Source organism: Larus michahellis, chromosome 2 (genome assembly GCF_964199755.1).
Source record: "Larus michahellis chromosome 2, bLarMic1.1, whole genome shotgun sequence".
NCBI classification, from domain to species: Eukaryota; Metazoa; Chordata; class Aves; order Charadriiformes; family Laridae; genus Larus; species Larus michahellis.
Genome location: NC_133897.1, coordinates 129,779,725 through 129,798,737, shown reverse-complemented (window position 1 = coordinate 129,798,737; position 19,013 = coordinate 129,779,725). Strand labels below are relative to the sequence as shown.

Below are 19,013 nucleotides of genomic sequence, written 5' to 3'. Positions count from 1 at the left end.
TAAAATCAGAAATACAAAGAATGTCTGTAAGTGGAAGTCAGTGGACTTTTTACCACTAACAAATGAGTTTGTTTAAGTTTGCATCAGAGAAACACATAGTAAGAACTTTGCGGAAAAAGCATCAGAATTGCAAGTCTTTACCCTAAGGAAGAGTTAATAGTATTCTCCCTTAGACTCCACAGGACAGTACATTCCAAAACAGCTAACGTATTTTGAAGGCTACGAACCTATGGTCAGAGACTTTACAGAAATCAGGTTTTACTGAAATCAAGAAAGTTACAGTTGGCATGATCCAGCTCTACTTGCCACTCGATACTATCTTGGAGCCATGCTTATGAATTTCTTGGAGAAAACAGAGAAGCAACAACACAGGCCAGATTCTGTTGCTGACGTTACTCCATTCAGTTATTTCTCACTCATATTGCTGTAGCAGCTAAGAACAATGGGAACTATATAATCACAATAAACGACGGGCCACCCCCAAAGGAACTCATGCTGTAAGGCAGCATGGAGGACCACATATGGACAGTCAAGGGGTTGTAGGAAACAGCACCATCGTATTAATTACTGTGCACCAGTCCTCACCATAAGCTAATTTTTTTTGCGGGCAAAAAAGTTTTAAGGTGGAATGTGAAGAAGAAAGGAGAGCATGGAAGAAAGTACTCCAGGGCTAATTCTAAAATTCAACATATGGGCAAATAAAGTCAGCATCTTAATTGATTAGAAACAATAACTTTAATCCTGATATGGAAAGTCAGATGTCAGACAAATGACAGGCATCTGGCAGCTTGTGGAGCTGGGACCCACTCGCGCTCTGAATGCCAGTCTTCTATTCTTGACTGTATAATATACAGAACTTGGCACCGTGCCTTCATTCCACACAAAGCGAGGGAAAAGAAGATGAAGACCCTCAAAAATTAAGTAACTTTAGCATGTGTAATATTGGTAGATTCTGCTTGAAGTCCTCTTTATATATATTTTTTAACTTGCTATTTTAAATGCTAGTCATCCTGGATTTAGTCTTAAACTTGACCAGCTTGACTAATCGGATGAAAAAAGGAGCAGTCTTGAAGTTCACAGTTCTATGAATTATTAAGAACAAATGACAACCCTTCAATACAACTGATTTTCTATATCCACAAAACAGAAAACTCTTCATCAGGATGATGGCGCACTTCCACTGCAAAGGAAAGTCTCTCCTCATAATCTACAGGATACACTATCATGACCACCACACCCACAGGATATTCAAATTGTAAGGTGAATTATTACTACCTGCTCCCCAGAGGAATGCACTTGCTTATACCTGCCAGATGGAACTGACAGCTGGCAGCTCAATGTCCCACAAAGACCTTCTGCAAACAGGCTCTTAACAAACACGTGTATTCTGGCTTCCTGTTCCCACTGCATTCAAATCAAACACCTCTGGCTCCTGCTCCCCACCTCAGCTGGCTTTTGGACTTACACTTTGATCCTGCCCAGCTCAGACTGCTTAATACACACATTCATAATATTTTTGATATTTACATATTTCATCACAGCAAATGTTAATTACATGCATTTAGTCAAAGACATCGCTTCCAGTTTCTTTGCAAATTTCAACAGGGGCAATAAATGTCCTCTCTGAAAACATTACTACAGAGAGTAACAGCTAAATAAAGCACCTTTTTTTCTGGGAAAAAAATGCATTCAGTACAGCCAAGTATTTTCATAAGTTAGGCTGCACCTAAACAAGAGGTAGCATGCCTAACTACTTCAAATATATGAAGCAATTGCTCTTTCGATTTCAAAAGTTTGGTAAGAAATTGGATTTTACTTGTCAGTAAGTGCAACCAGGTATAAGTCTTATCAGTCCAGCATAATTTTTTTTAATAGAAATTTCTGAAACTATTACAGTGAAACACATAGAATAATTAAAAAGCCAAACCAAAACAAACAAAAAAACCCCTAAGGGTTATTCAAACAAATGGCAAAACAAACCACTCTTGAAAGTGGTTTGCTCCAGTAGAGGGAAAGACATACCTGTGAGAAATTGAAGCAGAGCTAACAGGAAGCTACAGCTGGCAGAAAATGCTTACTGAAGAACAATTAAAAAAGAAGTATTTTTTAATTAATTAATTTTAATTAATTCTTAAAAAAGAAATATAATCCACATTTTAAAAAAGTAATATTCAAATACACTATTTACAGTCATGCACAAAAAGCTAACCATAACCAGACAGAAAACATGCAGGAGAATGTTATCTATCTCAAAGGAGTAATGAAATACAGTGAGTTTTAGGCCAACTCCACTCAAATCTGTCCATGTCCTACTCATATCATCAAGCTCAAAAGATTAATGAATAGAACACAGAACATTTTAACTCTGAAATTCCCTTGCTTAATGAATATAGGGTAATGAGCATGCCAAGATTCTATGATTATAGCAGCCTTCCAGTACCTAAAGGGGTCCTACAAGAAAGCTGGAGAGAGACTTTTTACAAGGGCATGTAGTGATAGGATGAGGGGTAGTGGCTTCAAACTGAAAGAGGGCAGATTTAGATTAGATATCAGGAAGAAATTTTTTCACTATGAGGGTGGTGAGACACTGGAACAGGTTGCCCAGAGAAGTTCTGGACGTCCCATCCCTGCAGGTGTTCAAGGCCAGGCTGGATGGGGCTTTGGTCTAGTGGAAGGTCTTGCTGTCCATGGCAAGGAGATTGGAACAAGATGATCTTTAAGATCTCTTCCAACCCAAACTATTCTATGGTTAAGTTACGTTTGTTCAATTGCTGCATGTATCACTGAAAAGTGAAATGGGCTTGGAGAGAAATAGAAATAGAGTTTATTTCCAGAAAATAGCAACCTTAAGTTATATTCTTTCATTTTGTAAAATAAGGGAGCAGGTGAGGGTCCTGGAAATGCTAGCACTAGCTGATATATCCAAGAATTTGTCTCTAATACTAAGAAGTCACATCTCTCTCTTTTTTTGTGCGTGTGTTTACCCTTGGCAGAAGTAGTCTCCAGAGGGGGGGAAAATGTCTCAGGAGGTACGCGAGCTCATGTTGCAGGATATGCCCCCAGAATGACTTGCAAAGACATGAGCATGAGCCAGTTATGGTTTACCAAAATTTGTAATTTTGAAGAGAATGCTACTCATCTTACTTGCTGCCTTGCCCCTATACTACTGTCAGACTGAAACTAGCTGCAAGGGATCCCTAAAAAAGTGCTCTGTACAGAAAAGGCCTCCTGCAGGGAAAACTCTAGCACTTACAGTTGTTTTTTTTTCAACAATACTAGCTACTGTTTACCTATTTCCTGCAGGCACTTTCAGTTTTCAAATTATTTTAAATACAGCTAAGTGAAGCTTCTGCATTTTATTTCTGGAATGACTGAGTATGTAAAAGCCTCTGAAGGCTGCAGTACATTTAGTATGTTAAATAAACTTGAGTGGTATTTATTTATAACTGAAGATACAAAGTTCATTAGAGAGGACTCAGTTCTTCAATTTGCCAACAGGATGACTAATCAGCAAGCATGTGCTGGCCAGCCACGCCAGAACTTGCCAGCCTTACAGCTCTGCACTTACCAAACAGTACACATTATCTGAAAATCCCATGGGGATTATTGAAGACGGGAGATTATTGAAGCAGAGGTGGGAGAGAGTTTTGGGAGACAAAGGAAGCAAATCTGCAGGAATTTAGGCACCATGTATTCTGCTGCTCCTTGGATAAATTGCTTTCTTTTCCAATGTGGAAAATTCACAAAATTATTATATTGGAAAGTGTGACGTAAAGCAAGGCTAGTTCAGACACGGCATCTGGGATAAGCAGCTATTGGTGGTGGCTGACTCGATAAGAATATTCCAGGTTGATTATGGAAAGCTGCTAAGTCGCTCACAGTAAGGCACGATCCACCAGGGCAACCTGTTAAGTGCATTGCTATTTCTGTTCATATCTGCACATTCCCTCAGCTTATGCTTATCCTAAACTTATGACAAATACAGGTTTTTCTTTTTTAAACAAACAAACAAAACTCTAGAACTTCTGATCAGCAATTTTTGCAATTCAGATAGCTCATTTAGTATCACTACTTTTGCTGAAGCCTGTACAGCAGTTTTACCAAATGTAATTACAGGCTAGAGACCATTTTGATGCTTTCCACTTTTTTGCTAAAAAATTTAAATCTCTGGAAAAGAACAGGCAGTACACTCGCAGGAAAGTACCTTCTCCTTATTTTTCTTGCTAATTTCAATAGCAGGTATGATGTCAAGTGCTGACAATGGCTGACTAAGCCTCATTCACTTGCTGCCACTCTAATAAGGATTTTATTTTTATCCAAGATAATTTAAACAATACTGATCCTGGTTTGTTGTAGTCTTTATCTGTAGTCAACCTGTGTTTTGCATTATTTGAGCTCCATCAGTTGCTCTCAACCTATCTGGAAGGTGTGACTTCCAGTTTAAAGATCTTTTCAAGACTAGTTTCTGACTGTCCTTCCGAGAATACACATTACAAGTAACTGTTACAGGTGCACAAAGAATTGTTTGCTCTTTTCTTCTGAGCCTCTCACACGCTGTAGGAGACAAATCCACATATTCCTGTGACCTGACAAAAGGCCTTACTTAAATTCCAAATAATCGTCACAGTTTATGCAAAATCTAATCACCAGATCTTGCACTAAGTAGTTTGCTTCATTCTCAGCTGTAATAACACTCACAGGGATCAAATTAGCTGAATCAGGCCTGGCAAAATCTGCAGTAAGACTCTCAGAATCCAAGCAATGCTGTAACAAATCCCAGACTGCCAGGCCATAATACTGATCCAAAGGCCAAATGCTATTTGAGTTATTCTTTGGGGAGGTCAACGCTAATCAGCTGAGAGCAAGAAAAAGCTTTTGACCTAGACTTTACAATAGATAGCCTACATTTTAGTTTGGCAATTTTACCAAACTTCCAACTTTAGCTTTGTCTGAACTAGACATGCTTCACCTTCTGAATGGCTCTCCAACAAATGGTTGCTTTCCATTTGTCAGTATCACCAACTATTTAGAAAATGTTCTAAATTGATTTAAGAATGCACAAATCTAATAACAGGCACCTACTGACATAAAAGTATTGTTAGAATAAATAAATAAATAAATGAGAAAGAATTCCTCTGTAAGAATAACCAACTCAAATACACTTTGCTGCAGATTCAACTAGCTGTAAGTGGAACACCACCACAGACCATGCAGTTGTTTAGGTTTGGATAACTGAGACACTCTTTACTTTGTCTTTTCTCCCCCTCTTCCAAAAACATCTGATCTGGTTTTCCTGAAGTGGTTTGTGAATTTTGGCTGACAAATGCAAATGCTGGATGTTGATTTTCTGTGCTCCCTGTAACCCCATTAGAAACCCAAAAGCTGATCAGCAGTTCAAGTGTCAACTTGATAATCCAGAAAACAAACAGAAAAACCTGTTCATCACCCTCCTTGCCCTAAATTCATGCAAGGCACACCTCTGAACACCAAGTCTGCTGGTGGAAATATCTTTTCCAACTGGCTAGCAAGGTGCTTAGATCACTCACCATGCATGAAAAAAATATCATCCGGACAATCAAAAACCTTAAAATTCTAAATGCCAAAATTTTCTATTGAAAATCTTAGGCTATCTTAAGAGTTTTTAACCTGCTATTTTTATCATACCCTGAGAATTCCCTAGCTCTTCTCATTGCAATGTATAATAGATTACTTTATGACAAATTCAGATAAAAACTGTGAATAGAAATAAATCTGTCAATAGAACACACAGTTTAAACTCAGAAAACCATAGCACTGAATTTGACACAGGTGAAGGGGGCTTATTCAGCTACAACACAGGAAGTGAAAAATATAGGGCTAAACTAATGGTTGCTTTAAGTAGATGTCACTTATTCTTTCATATTAATAGTGCCTCTTTTACTCAGCATCTCTTCTCCCTGCTACAGACAGGTCAGATATTTGCAGTTCTTTTCGAAATTAGGAGACTAGAGACTGAATCCTCTTCTTGTGTAATTGTTTCATTGCTTTTCTGCCTATCACCTTGGACGTGTTTCTGTCAAACAGCAGAGTCATGGTGCTATTGAATGAATCAGGCCAGAAAAACAGCTGTGACTGCATTAATGCAAAGGTATTTATGGAAACAAAATGCACAGTAAAAACATTAATTTATTTTCCGAGCAGGGCTCATTAATCGGTGGCATTCTTCTAATGCAATGATTTACGATATGCAGTATAATTTAAATACAGTTTAGCTGTAGTCTCAACAAGCAGTCAATTAGGAGAGTTTGGAGTGGGGATAAATGTGATTCTTGCCAAGGAGAACTTTTTATTTTCTGATTTAAATAAATCTGATCCAAGCGGAAAGGCTCCAACTGACTGCTGCGGGCTCTGTCTCAGACCTTTTGCCTTTATTATGTAACTTCTGGTTTTATTCCTCCTGTTTTTTCTGGCTTTTTGTCTTTGCCTTACAAACTTGCTGCTTTCTCATTGTTACATTCTTTTTCTGCCCTGTTTCTTTTCCTCCTACAAACAAAACCAATGATATTTATCTTCACGTGGATTACTGCATACCCTTACAATGCACCAAACATGAAGCTCTAAAACAACTGAGCAGATTAAAAATGACATGCCATTCCCACACACATTCACCTACAAATATTGTTGCTTTTCTCTCCATCATCTTTCCCAAAACATCATTTTAAAAATTTGCTTCAATTTTCATCACATTTCAGATCAGAAGGTATCGTCATATCATTTGCTGCAACAGTCACCCTGGCAAATTTAAATCAAATTAAGCACTACTGAGTCTAGAATAAGTCACACCAAGCTGTGCCAAGCTTCTTCAATGGCACAACATGGATCACATAGCCTGTATCTGAACTGTCTTCAGGTGATCCCAGTAGGAAAAGCAGGCCTAGTGCTTTTTCATAAGTTTATCTGAAAGACTGCTTAGTTCAAAACCACGCAAAATGATCAGATTTTAAGTATGTGATCAGAGATATCTATCAGGCAGGAATATAAGAAAAAGTTTCTCTGATCACTAGGAGACAATAGCCCCTCTTACCTAACATTCTTCTTCAGTTTTGAGTTATCTGTGGACTGGAAGGAAAATCTCTTCCTGATGCTGTAGAAGGTCAACAGAAACCTCTGAATAACAAGATCATGCAAAAGGCTAGTGATCAGCATAAAGATACAATCCTGCTATGAGCATTTGCACCTCTGTGTGTATATTTTAATCCTGCAAGAGAGTCTTCTTGGACAGAAGAGTAAAGCAGGTACTGAATACACCAAATATGAAATGGTGGCAGCTGTGTGCCAATGAAAACAGAAATAAGGAATTTTACAGTCCATTTACGATAAAAAAATTTGTTCACAGTAAATCAAGAGCAATATCCTTCCAAGCGTCACTGCTCACCCAGTTGCTTCAATGTTTTTAATACATCTTTTCTTATCACATTGCCACTTTCCGTAGCCTAGCTTCAGGAAACTGTATCCCACATCAACCACAAAACGCTGTTGTCTTACTTGACAGTAATTACTACTTGCAAGAATATAGTAGAAAATAACTGCTTGTTTAACTAATTCTTGTATTTTCAGTAAACCCAGTTACATATTATCAATTTTTTCTTGCTCTCCTCAGGACTATTTGTTCCTTAGATTGTACTTTCTGTTTTGCTGAAATGTTAATAATTCATCCTGTTAGCTTTTCTGTCATAAATTCTATGTGGTCATGAGTATGTCTGCTCCTCCCTAGCAGCTTTTGAACTTGTTTGGCAGTTTCAGCCTCACTAGACAAAAGGAAAGCATCTCAAAAATGTTAAGTACTTAACATCATGTGAAAATAAGACTTTGGTAGAGCGCCATAACCAAGTGAAAAGTCTGGATAATCAACAGTACTAGATACCAATTAATTCACATGAGAGATACTGAGAAGTAGGCTTCATTAGTTTTGATGTTCACAAAACCAGTTGCTTTTACTTCTACTGGCTGAAGTGCCCACAATGCCATCCTGTTACTTGACTAAGCATTTAAGTCCGAATCTCATTCAAAATTACTGATTACTGCTCGCCAGTAAATCATCTTTTCTGGTTAGCTTCACTGCACTACTCAGTTCAAAACACAGTGGCAACGGTTGTTTTGGGAAAAGTCTTCTCCACCTATTTGGAAAGGCCCCAGTTTCCAGAATTGTTTATGTTCACCTGAAACACTGTATCATAGTTCATGGAACGGTTTGGGTTGGAAGGGACCTTAAAGACCATCTAGTTCCAATCCCCCTGCCATGGGCAGGGACACCTCCCACTAGGCCAAGTTGCTCAAAGAATTTATGGTCAGGACTCAAAAGGTGGGTTCTGCTTTTTTGTTTCAGAGTTCTACTGTTATGCCAAACCAAAATTTAAGTAAGTCTCAATCCAAATCATTGAGTAACAAGAAGCATCTTGAATTCCTGTGAAAAAGAGGCTTGTTTTGTCACAGGCGATTTTTAAAGCCCCAAAAAGCTTGTTTGAGAATTCATCTATTGACATAGCATACTTCAGGTTGAAAAGGCACTCTCTGACAGGCTAAATGAGCCCATTCCCCATAATTTGGGAGCTTAATTGTATGCGTTATTAACGCCTGAACACAGCAGAGGGCGGTTTAAGAAAGAGGACCGAATGCTTTAAGCAGAGCCTCCGCAAAAATAACCAACCCCCCCACTCAGCCCGCTTCACCAACTCAAGGCCTCTACCCCCGGCAGGGTGCGGGCGGCGGGGAGGCCCCTCACCCGCGGGGCGCCCTGAGACCCCGGCCCGGTCCACCCACATTGCCTCCGGCTCGGACGCCGCCGGGCACGGAGCACCGACCGGACAGCAAGCCAGCCAGCCGGCCGGGCAGACACACGGACATCCCTTCCCACCCTCGTTTTTCCTCACAGATCTGGAAGACCTCGAGGCCTCACCACCACACACCCCCCCCGCTCCGGCAGCCAGCGGCCGCCCCCTCCTCACCGCCCCTCTCCTGCTCAGAGCCCAAGCCCCCTTTCCCGCCAGCAGAGAACGGATGGAAGCGGCTCTCTCCCGCGGCGGAGGCCGCCGAGGGAAGGCCCAAACCGACGGCCCCGACACGGCCCCTCAGCGGCGGGGGCGGGGGCGGGGGCGGGCCCGGGCCCACCCCCACCCCCACACCGGCGCGCGCGCACGCTCGCGCGGCCGAACCCTCGCGAGAAGCCACCGCTCGCTCCCGCGCTTGCCACGTTCAAAGGCGCCGGCGGCGGGGAGCGTGTGTCGGGCGCGCGCGCGCGCCCCCGCCGCCCCGCCCCCTCCGCTGCCGCCGCCAATCGGAGCCGAGGGGAGCCCCGCCTCGTGCCCGCGGGCTGCCTCGCCATTGGCTGGCTGGTGCGGCGGGCGGTGCTGCTGTGTGGCCACAGGGCGCTCCCGCACGCGGGGCTCAGGTGGTGGTGGTGCCGCCGGACTCGTTCTCGCTGCCGTCCCGCCCCCGCCGCGCGCGCGCGCGCCGCCGCCGCTCGTCGCCGCCGCCACCACCGCCTGACAGAAGCTGCCATGGCCTCACGCAAGAGCTCCCGGGGCGCCGGCGGTAGCCCTAGCCCCGGCTCCAAGAGAGGTCAGTGACGCCGCCGCGGGAGCCAGGCCGGAGCTCTGAGGGGAAGGGGTAGCCCGCCGGGGTGGAGTGGGGCGTACCGCTGTGGGGAGGTGGTCGGAGCGCCGGAGCTGGGGGAGGGGCCGCCCCCTCACCGCGGCGGGGGAAGCCCCTGGAGACGGGCGAGGGGGTGCTGCGCCTTCCCCTCCGCCTGCGGCTCTCGGCGGGCTGAGGTGCAGCCCCCCCATGGCCACCCCCACCCCTTCCCCCGGCCCTCCCGCCCGGAGTGGGCCGGCGGGGTCCGCGCTCCTCTGGCGCTGCGGGACCTTTGCGGGGGGGGGGGGGGGGCGGGCCGTGACAGGGACAGGCGACGGAGGTCTGTCGTTCGTGTTTTTCCCCTTCCCGGGGGTTCACGTGGAGGAGAGGCTTGCGTGGCCGGGCCTAGGCGGTGGGGACGTCCCTGGAAAGCTCCCCAAGAGGGTTGGGGTGAGCGAGAGGCAGATCGTCTGCCCGGGGCGGGTCTCGACATCTCTAGGTATCCCGGAAAAGTGCCTTTTCCTTCAGACCTTTTCCTCCAGAAGCTGGGGGTAGAACCGGGATGCCCGATAGCTGTCTAATGCTAGCGAAGTCATCGTTATTCTTGTGTTTAAACTTGGATGTTGGAATATCTCCTCAGGCTGACCCGTTTAACAACACGGGCCTGAAGTTGTTTGATCTATTGTAGGTGTAGCATCTAAGATGATGGTTTCTGTAAGTATAGAAGCAAGGAGGAATAATCTTGGAAAAATGCAAGCAGAAGGTTATTTGAGACAGCTATCTCTACCCTCCACCTCAATAAAGAACACCTTAGAAAATATGACTATTCATAAACTGCTATGTATGGATCCTTTTGGTAGGGAAAGCTTTACGTGCAGTAGCATTTTTAAGCATAGCAGAACACGCTTGAAAGGAAAAAAGTATATACTTCTGGAGTCACTGTGCAACCATACACAGTAAAGAAAGGAAGTGCTCTTATCTGAGATTGAATGCGTGCTTGTAACTTCTTTGGTTTTGAGCTTGGCATGCACAGAACTCCGGTGATGAAGTGTGGTGATGACACTGAAATATCTGTTCTTCCTCTTTGAATATAACAATAATATGGAGAACAGTGTTAATTAAAGGATGAATGAATGAATGTATAGGATTACTTTACGTATCACATGATCAATTGAGAAAGAAAGACTTGAAATAGGCATGAAAGTTTAGAGATGATACTACAGTGATATTACAATGTTCATAGAAATGGTTTTGGGTTGTTTTTTTTTTTTAAATCCTTTTCCAATTGCTGGAGTTGATATTACAATTTTTGCTTGGACTGGCAGTGCGCTGATCATCATTCAGTGTTATGCAAGCTAAATACACATTTTCAGTGATAATGCATTAAGAACACGCACCCCCGGTATAATTTCAAATACTAAATGAGGTTCTTTTAATATTTTAAATATCACTTTAAAAGTTCGTCAACATTTGAAAAATAAATTTATCAGAAAACTGAATCTGTGACCAAGTAAAAAAGTATTCCGTTGGTTTTTATTTTCAGTATGAGTAAGATTTTTATCTCTATGTATTAAAATAGCTGGTTTGTATAATTGCCCTGAGGACTCTTATTTACTGTTATCTATGAGGGGATGAAGCAGTATGAGTAATGTGTTAGGCACTCTCCTAAGATGTAACCTCTTAAATTTAAACAAATGTTTTGTTAGTTTCAGCAACGCCTAGTTAGAGTCCTTGGACAATTGTAGAAATTACAGCATGAAGCTGATGCTGTAGTTGCAGCTGCAGAAAGAGGTAATGGATGATTACCCCATGCGAATAAAGGAACAGCTAGAGGAGCAGAGTCTTCGCAGCAGACTCTGTAAGCCTGCCACAGTTGAGGGATGTGAAAATGAGATGCGGAAATAATTTTGAGGTGGCTAGTAACTGAGACTGAAGTGTGGAAACCTCAAGTTTGAGGCAGTTCTTGATAATGTTGTAATAGTCACTTTCACAGCAGTTGATGCGAGAGGATGTGGCTTCTTGCCAGGGCATTGCTCATAGCTCTGAAACCACTGAAGTTCACAGCATATCTAAAAATCTGAGCAGTGAAGACAATAACTGCATCTGAATGTAGTAACCATCTGCTTTTAGGTTTCCGCATCAGAAAACATGGACAGTAATCTTACGAATAGATCAAGTCTCAAATAGTTCTAAATGTAGTGTTTATATAGGTGTTTTCAGATTCACTGAAACGTCAGAAGTGGAAGTCAATATTTTTTAGAAAGACAACTCTGCCTTTTACTTTCAAAAGTCATATACTAGAAGCTGTCAAATCAGTGATAATGAAAAATAAAGTCTTTAAGCTTTGTACTGCTAGTGATGGACTCTTCTTTAAAAGTGACATTTATGGAATTGTGGGAATATGCCAACGATTTTATTTGGAGTACAGAAGCAAAAACCAGGTCAAAATTTGACAGTTTGGGGGTACTTAGAGAGGGAAACATGTGCTTCTTATTATCTTTACTTTATTTATCTTTTACAAGGCATTATCTGTATCTAGAGAGAACTGTGTTTTATATATATATAAAACATGTAATCCTACTTCTGCTAGTTCTGAGGCTGTGTTGTCCTCACACAGATTGAAGTCAAAGAACGCTACTGTTGCTTTGATAATTTTTCTTTAATCTCCGTAATAGTGATTGAGATGATCTTCTGAGATCTCCCTATGAAGGACACTGTTGTGGGTGTTTATTACAGACCACCTGATCAGGATGAGGCTTTCTACAGACAGCTGAAGGTAGCCTTGCAATCACAGGCCTTGATTCTCATGGGGGACTTCAATCACCCATATATCTGCTGGGAAGACCACACAGCCAGGCATGCACAGTCCAGGAGGCTTCTCCAGTGCATTGATGATAACTTTTTGACGCAGGTGGTACAGGAGCTAACAAGGAGAGGAGCACTCCCGGATCTGGTACCGACAAACACGGAGGGACTGGTGGAGGACATTAAGGTTGGGGGCACCCTAGGTTGTAGCGATCATGAAATGATAAGAGTTCAGGATCATGGGTACCACACACAAAACATCGAGAAGTAAAATTACAACCTTGGATTTCAGGAGGGCTAACTTTGACCTCTTCCAAGAAACTGCTTGGAGAGATCCCGTGGGCTAGGGCTCTGGAAGGCAAAGGGGCTCAAGAAAGCTGCTTGGTATTCAAACACCACTTCCTCCAAGCTCAGGATCGGTGCATCCCTAAGAGCAAGAAATCAGCCAAGGGATGCAGGAGACCTGCATGGTTGAGCAGGGAGCTTCTGAAAAAGCTCAAGTGGAAGAATGAAGTCCACAATAAGTGGAAGAAGGGACTGACCCCTTGGGAGGATTACAAGAATGCTGCCAGAGCATGCAGGGATGAAACAAGGAAAGCCAAGGCCGCCTTGGAATTAAACCTGGTTAGGGATGTCAAGCTCAACAGGAAGGGCCTTCTACAAGTATATTGGAAGCGAAAGGAAGACCAGAGAAGTTGTGGGCCCACTGTCAAATGAGACAGGAGCCATGGTGACGGAGGATGTGGAGAAGGCAGAGTTACTGAATGCCTTCTTTGCTTCAGTCTTTACTGCTCGGCCCAGCCCTCAGGAGTCCCAGGCTTTGTGGAAGGTAACAGGGAAAGAAGAAGACTTCCTCTGGGTTGAGGAAGATCGAGTGAGGGATCAATTAGATATTCACAAGTCTATGGGCCCCGATGGGATGCACCCGAGACTGCTGAGGGAGCTGGCAGAAGTCATTGCTGGGCCGCTCTCCATCATCTTTGAAAGGTCCTTGAGAACAGGCGAGGTGCCTGAGGACTGGAGGAAAGCCAATGTCACTCCAGTCTTCAAAAATGGCAAGAAGGAGGATCCAGGGAACTACAGGCCGGTCAGCCCAATCTCCATCCCTGGAAAGATGACGGAACAGCTCATTCTGGGCATCATCTCAAGGCATGTGGCGGAAAAGAAAGCTATCAGAAGTACTCAACATGGCTTCACCAAGGGGAAATCATGTCTGACTAATCTGATAGCCTTCTATGATGGCATGACTGGATGGATAGATGAGGGGAGGGCAGTAGATGTGGTCTACCTTGACTTAAGCAAGGCGTTCGACACCGTCTCCCACAGCATCCTCAATAGGGGAGCTTAGGAAGAATGGGTTAGATGAATGGACAGTGGGGTGGATAGATAACTGGTTGAAAGACAGAGCTCAGAGGGTAGTGATTAGGGGCACAGAGTCTAGTTGGAGGTCAGTGACGAGTGGTGTTCCCCAGGGGTCAGTACTGGGTCCAGTCCTCTTCAACATATTCATCAATGACCTGGATGAGGGGATAGAGTGCACCCTCAGCAAGTTTGCTGATGACACAAAGCTGGGGGGGTGTGGCTGACACACCGGAAGGCTGTGCCGCCATACAGAGAGACCTGGACAGGTTGGAGAGTTGGGCAGAGAGGAACCTTATGAAATTCAATAAGGGCAAGTGTAGGGTGCTGCACCTGGGGAGGAATAACCCCATGCACCAGTACAGGTTGGGGGCTGACCTGCTGGAGAGCAGCTCCGCTGAAAGAGACCTGGGAGTCCTGGTGGACAACAGGATGACCATGAACCGGCAATGTGCCCTTGTGGCCAAGAAGGCCAATGGCATCCCGAGGTGCATCAAGAAGAGTGTGGCCAGCAGGTCAAGGGAGGTCATCCTCCCCCTCTACTCTGCCTTGGTGAGGCCGCACCTGGAGTACTGTCTTCAGTTCTGGGCTCCCTGGTTCAAGCGGGACAGGGAACTGCTGGAGAGGGTGCAGCAAAGGGCTACCAAGATGATTAGGGGACTGGAACACCTCTCTTATGAGGAAAGGCTGAGGGATTTGGGTCTCTTCAGTCTGGAAAAAAGATGGCTGAGGGGGGACCTAATCAACACTTAAAGGGTGGGTGTCAGGAGGTTGGGGCTAGGCTCTTTTCAGTGGTGCCCAGCGACAGGACAAGAGGTAATGGGCACAAACTTGAACATAGGAAGTTCCACCTAAACATGAGGAGGAACTTCTTTACTGTGAGGGTGGCAGAGCACTGGAACAGGCTGCCCAGAGAGGTGGTGGAGTCTCCATCTGTGGAGACATTCAAAACCCGCCTGGAAGCGTTCCTGTGCAACCTGCTCTAAGGTGACCCTGCTCTGGCAGGGGGGCTGGACTAGATGATCTCCAGAGGTCCCTTCCCACCCTATGATTCCATGATTTTTCTCTGCACGACTGCAGAAGATGTTTGATTTTGCTTTTTCCTGTTTTAACCATGTAGTGTCCTTGTATATCCAAATGCAAACCTGTTGCCAAGCTTTTAATTTTTACTCATCTTTTGGACCTTCTAAGGTCCCTTAATCTAATCTTTTCATTAATTTCTAGCTTTTCAGTTTTCTTTGGATTTGATGTTTTTTTGGTATGCATTCAATTTGTCCTTATGTCCTTATGTAAATACAAAGTTGTGCTAATATTATTTCTTTAGTTAACAGTATCACTTCTAGAAAGATAGTTGTACCTGTGAATTTGCATGAACTTGAACATTTTATCTCATCTCTATTGTAAAGACTACTTTATAGTGTTCGTTCTCTGGGTGAGGCTCTCCATTAGCTTTTTAGTTTACCTAAAGACCAGAGAAAGTTCATCAGCTAAACAGGTCATCTTTTTCCTGCTGGAGTTCTTTTGTTGGCTCTTGGGAACATTGAACTTCACGTTGCTGCTTCCAGTGCTTTAAGTGGGATTGCCCATGCCTCCTCCAGTCTCTCTCAGCTACCTAGCTGTGCTGTGCTGTGACATCTCCTTCTCTTACACTATGGATTCAATGTAAATGTGATGCTTCCATCTATCTAAAAATTCTGTCTCTCTAATTTCTGATCTGATCTACTGGCCAGTGTGCTTGCTTTGTGCTCTTGACTTCACAATTGTATAGTGTATCATCTGATTTCTTGTGTTACAATCTATGCATTATTTCCATCTTCATTTTAATTGTAATCCTTAGGAAGAATGGTATTAAGGTGATGGAGGTCATAAGTGAGATGTAAATTTGGGATGCTCTGTGGGGCATAGAAATGTTTTGACTGGTTTGTCCAAGTCTAATTCCTAGTGTTTGCTGAACTAATACAAATTCTCATGAATTTGTAGTGTACTTTCTTATTGCTTTGATTTGACTATTTAAACTCAATGTTGGAATGTTTTCTTGTGCTATCTTTGGTATTCAGGAGTATGCAATGGAGAGTTATTACTTTGTTAGAGTTGCTATATGACTATTGCAGACAAATGAGAAATTCTTTTTGTCTCAATGGTGGAATCCTTATAAACTGTTTTATAAATTTTGCAGTGACTTCTTCACCAAGCTTATCCTATTGCCTAATTTAGTTGCTTACAACTAGTTTAAGATCTTGAATTATTACCATTACTGCTAGATATTTTTAAAAAAGTTTGGCACAGACTGGTAAAAACATGTCTCTGCATTCAGAACAAGATGAATTTAACCAGGAAACTTGATTATAACTTGTGAGACTAATCTCTGAATTTGTGTACCTGGTATCTAATAGCTAACTATAGCTTTCAAAGTATGAATTGCTCATGTCAGTGACAAAGTATCTAAATAACAACTGTGTGTATGTGTGTGTATGTTTCTTCCCTAAACTTTCAGGAAACACAAAAATGTGCTTATATGAATAGCAAAACCACAAAAATTCGGAGAGCCACCTCTTTGTGATTCATCTGTCTGCCTTGTGTCTTGTTCAGGGTGGCCTTTCTGGAAGGGCCATATTGTAAAATAATATTGTAAAATAATCTTCCAGACTGAATAGTGGAAGCAACAGTAATGGTCCAAACATCTATAGCTTACATAGTATGTTGCAACAGCGCCATCAATGAAATTACTTGTTTTGCTGGGATTCGCCCCCACCTTTTTTTTTTTTGCCCCCTTTTTTTAAATGTCCTGAACAAAACTGTTGAAATAAGTCAGTTTTCTTATCTCTGATTAAATGAAGTGATGTAAATAACGTTAAAATTATTTCTTAAAATTATTAACATAGGTATTCCTCTGCATACTCACATGGAATAGTGAGTCCTTGATATACCTCTTCATTCGTCTAGAACTAGAGTTAAATGAGCTCTAAATCTTAAAAAGGCAGTTGTGTCGTCAAAATTAGTTCTGTCTGTATGAAACTGGCTGCCGAAGTCCCTCTGCAATGAAAAACGATCAATTGGAACACAGTATAAGCTTTTATGACTATTTTTTTCATATTGCTTGATATTTGGATTTCTTCCCTTTGCTTTTTCTCAAGAAAGTATTGTTTCAGGTTTTAAGGTTACAGTTACACCTGAGCGTAGCAGGGTTAACATAAAGAGAGCCTGATACTTTCCCTCTGTCTGTACTTTTTCTCCTTAAGAATTCTGGAGCACTGGGGGGTTCTTCTCCCTGCTTCTGGAGATGCTGCCACGTGATAAAGACATCAAGGAAAGTTCTCCTGCCCCTTTTGATCCAGGGTGGGCTGAAATCTTGGGCCTGCTTTGTGTTGTCTAATGTATCTTACCTGCATGCAGGAAATCATTGTGGTTAAAAGATATAGTGGTTCAAATATGGACAACCTTGCACTTTAGAGTTGCAAGGATGTCTGTGTTCCTATACTCTTTGAGCATTTCTTTAAGAGTTTAAATGTTACATAAGAAAGGTGGCCTTTTCAATAGCCTTTTGGGTATAGAGCTTGTTTAAAATGCTAGGTGGAGAACTTCAAGTATCAGTAATAATCTCAGTGAGACAGAAATTTGGAGTATATTCTCCCAGATTTTGGCAGTTACTTCGAGAATGCACCTGAAAATTCCCCCTCAGAGGTGGTAGCTAGTCTACGTTCAGACTCCAGGTATGTGTATCATATCGAGGGATTAAGGGGTTCAGTCTTTTTACAGTTCAATGCTATAGGTCTGCCGTCAGCTTAATCTAGTCTGAGGTTGCTGTGCAGTCTTCCTCAATTTCCCTTCCCTGTACCTGAATTAGTAGCTGTGCAGGTGCTAGGTGAACCACACAGGGAACTGATAAGCCGAAAGCTGACTTGTCTCTTTTCCTCCCAGACTGGCTCAGTGCACAACTTTCCATAAAGTCATTTGGGTATAAGGGAAGAGATGACAAAGAGTGGCTGGGCACCAGGGGAGGGTGAGGTTGAATTTGGAGTTTTATGTTCACTCATGCCATCCTGGAACCGTGGTGCGAACATAGAAGGTGAACGATTTGGCTGGATATGGTAATGTAATGTCTGGATATTTAAGGGCTTTGGTAAAGATAACAAAAATTACTAGCTGTAAAAGCATGTGTGTTAAGATTATTTCTAATTACAGAGTGCATAAAGAGGTGAGATTTCAATGTTGCTGTTTCGTTAAACTGAAAACCCCTTTACTGATCACCTGTATGAAAAGAAAAAAAGTTCATTTTCATCTGGACCTTTTTGAATCATTTTGAAACATGTAAAAAGTGTTCCTGTGCTAATTCTTATGTTGAATTCTTCATTGTAGAGAGCTTGAGCAGTGAAGTTCTGATTTACCCCAAGTGGTTCTGTCCTGATGAAGATCACAAACTGGTAATCTGTGTGATACCCTGCAGCAATCTTTTTTTCCTAACCGCATCCTACAGACTAGCTCTTTGCGTGGAAGAGTTTTGAGCTATGCTTTGAAGTGTAAATCATAACTCTATTATGTGTCTTTAAGCACACTGGAAATTAAGTATGCAGATAAACATATACGGAGTTTGAACAGACTGTAGTACGTGTGGTTCAGCTTTGTTTTAAATGAAACAAATTTTAGTCTCTCCTTCATATGCAGTTGCACTATTACTATGCATGTACTTACCCAGCGTAACAAGTACTACCAAGTTGTTTGAAGACTTTGTAACATAATTAATAGCTAGGGTTTTTTTTTTCTTGTTTTATAGTTTTATTTCCTGAGGTTCTGCTTAAATGATAATTGACAATTAATTAATAATGTAACTTATCTCACTTTCTTGCTTTTTACGCTGGTGTTTTGTAAGGTGGGGTTTCTTTAGTATTATTAAAGAAAGTTCAGATAGCAGTTTGTAACTGTGGAACTGTTTCTTTCCATAGTAGCAGGAGGACACAGCTATATATTTTGTAGCAAGAAAGTAGAGAACAGAGCAATACTTTTGTGACTGAGATCTCCTAACAACGTATTTTAATAACTATCGATAGATCCAAAAGTACATAATGACTGTAGATATGAGACACCTACAAACTCTTTTGAACTCTGTAGGAAGTGCAGGTGCATAGCAGCTCTATGAACTAGCACCTAATTAAATTGACTCAGTATCAGATTTGGTTTAGGCATTAAATAAAAGAATTTAAAAAATTATTTTTTCCGTAAGCAGAGACTCATGAATAGCAGAG

General features: G+C 42.4%; 1 protein-coding gene and 1 long non-coding RNA gene across 14 annotated transcripts in view; one reads left to right on the top strand and one right to left on the bottom strand.

Annotated features, from left to right (window-relative positions):
- The window catches only part of LOC141739575 (uncharacterized), a 63,830-nt gene extending 54,668 nt beyond the window's left edge, over window positions 1–9,162 (bottom strand). Inside the window, exons 1-2 of the long non-coding RNA XR_012585742.1 lie at window positions 8,985–9,162; window positions 2,023–2,077 (exon numbers count right to left, since the gene is read on the bottom strand). This is a non-coding gene — a long non-coding RNA (uncharacterized LOC141739575). The remainder of the gene's footprint in view (window positions 1–2,022; window positions 2,078–8,984) is intronic.
- Window positions 9,163–9,376: 214 nt separating this feature from the next.
- The window catches only part of ASPH (aspartate beta-hydroxylase), a 120,792-nt gene continuing 111,155 nt past the window's right edge, over window positions 9,377–19,013 (top strand). For 6 of the 13 annotated variants that reach the window (XM_074577099.1, XM_074577101.1, XM_074577100.1 and 3 more), the window contains exon 1: window positions 9,377–9,597. In XM_074577099.1, the coding sequence (XP_074433200.1) occupies window positions 9,537–9,597 (61 nt within the window). In that variant the 5' untranslated portion in view covers window positions 9,377–9,536. The remainder of the gene's footprint in view (window positions 9,598–19,013) is intronic. The other 7 variants (XM_074577115.1, XM_074577108.1, XM_074577104.1 and 4 more) reach the window with 2 other exon arrangements.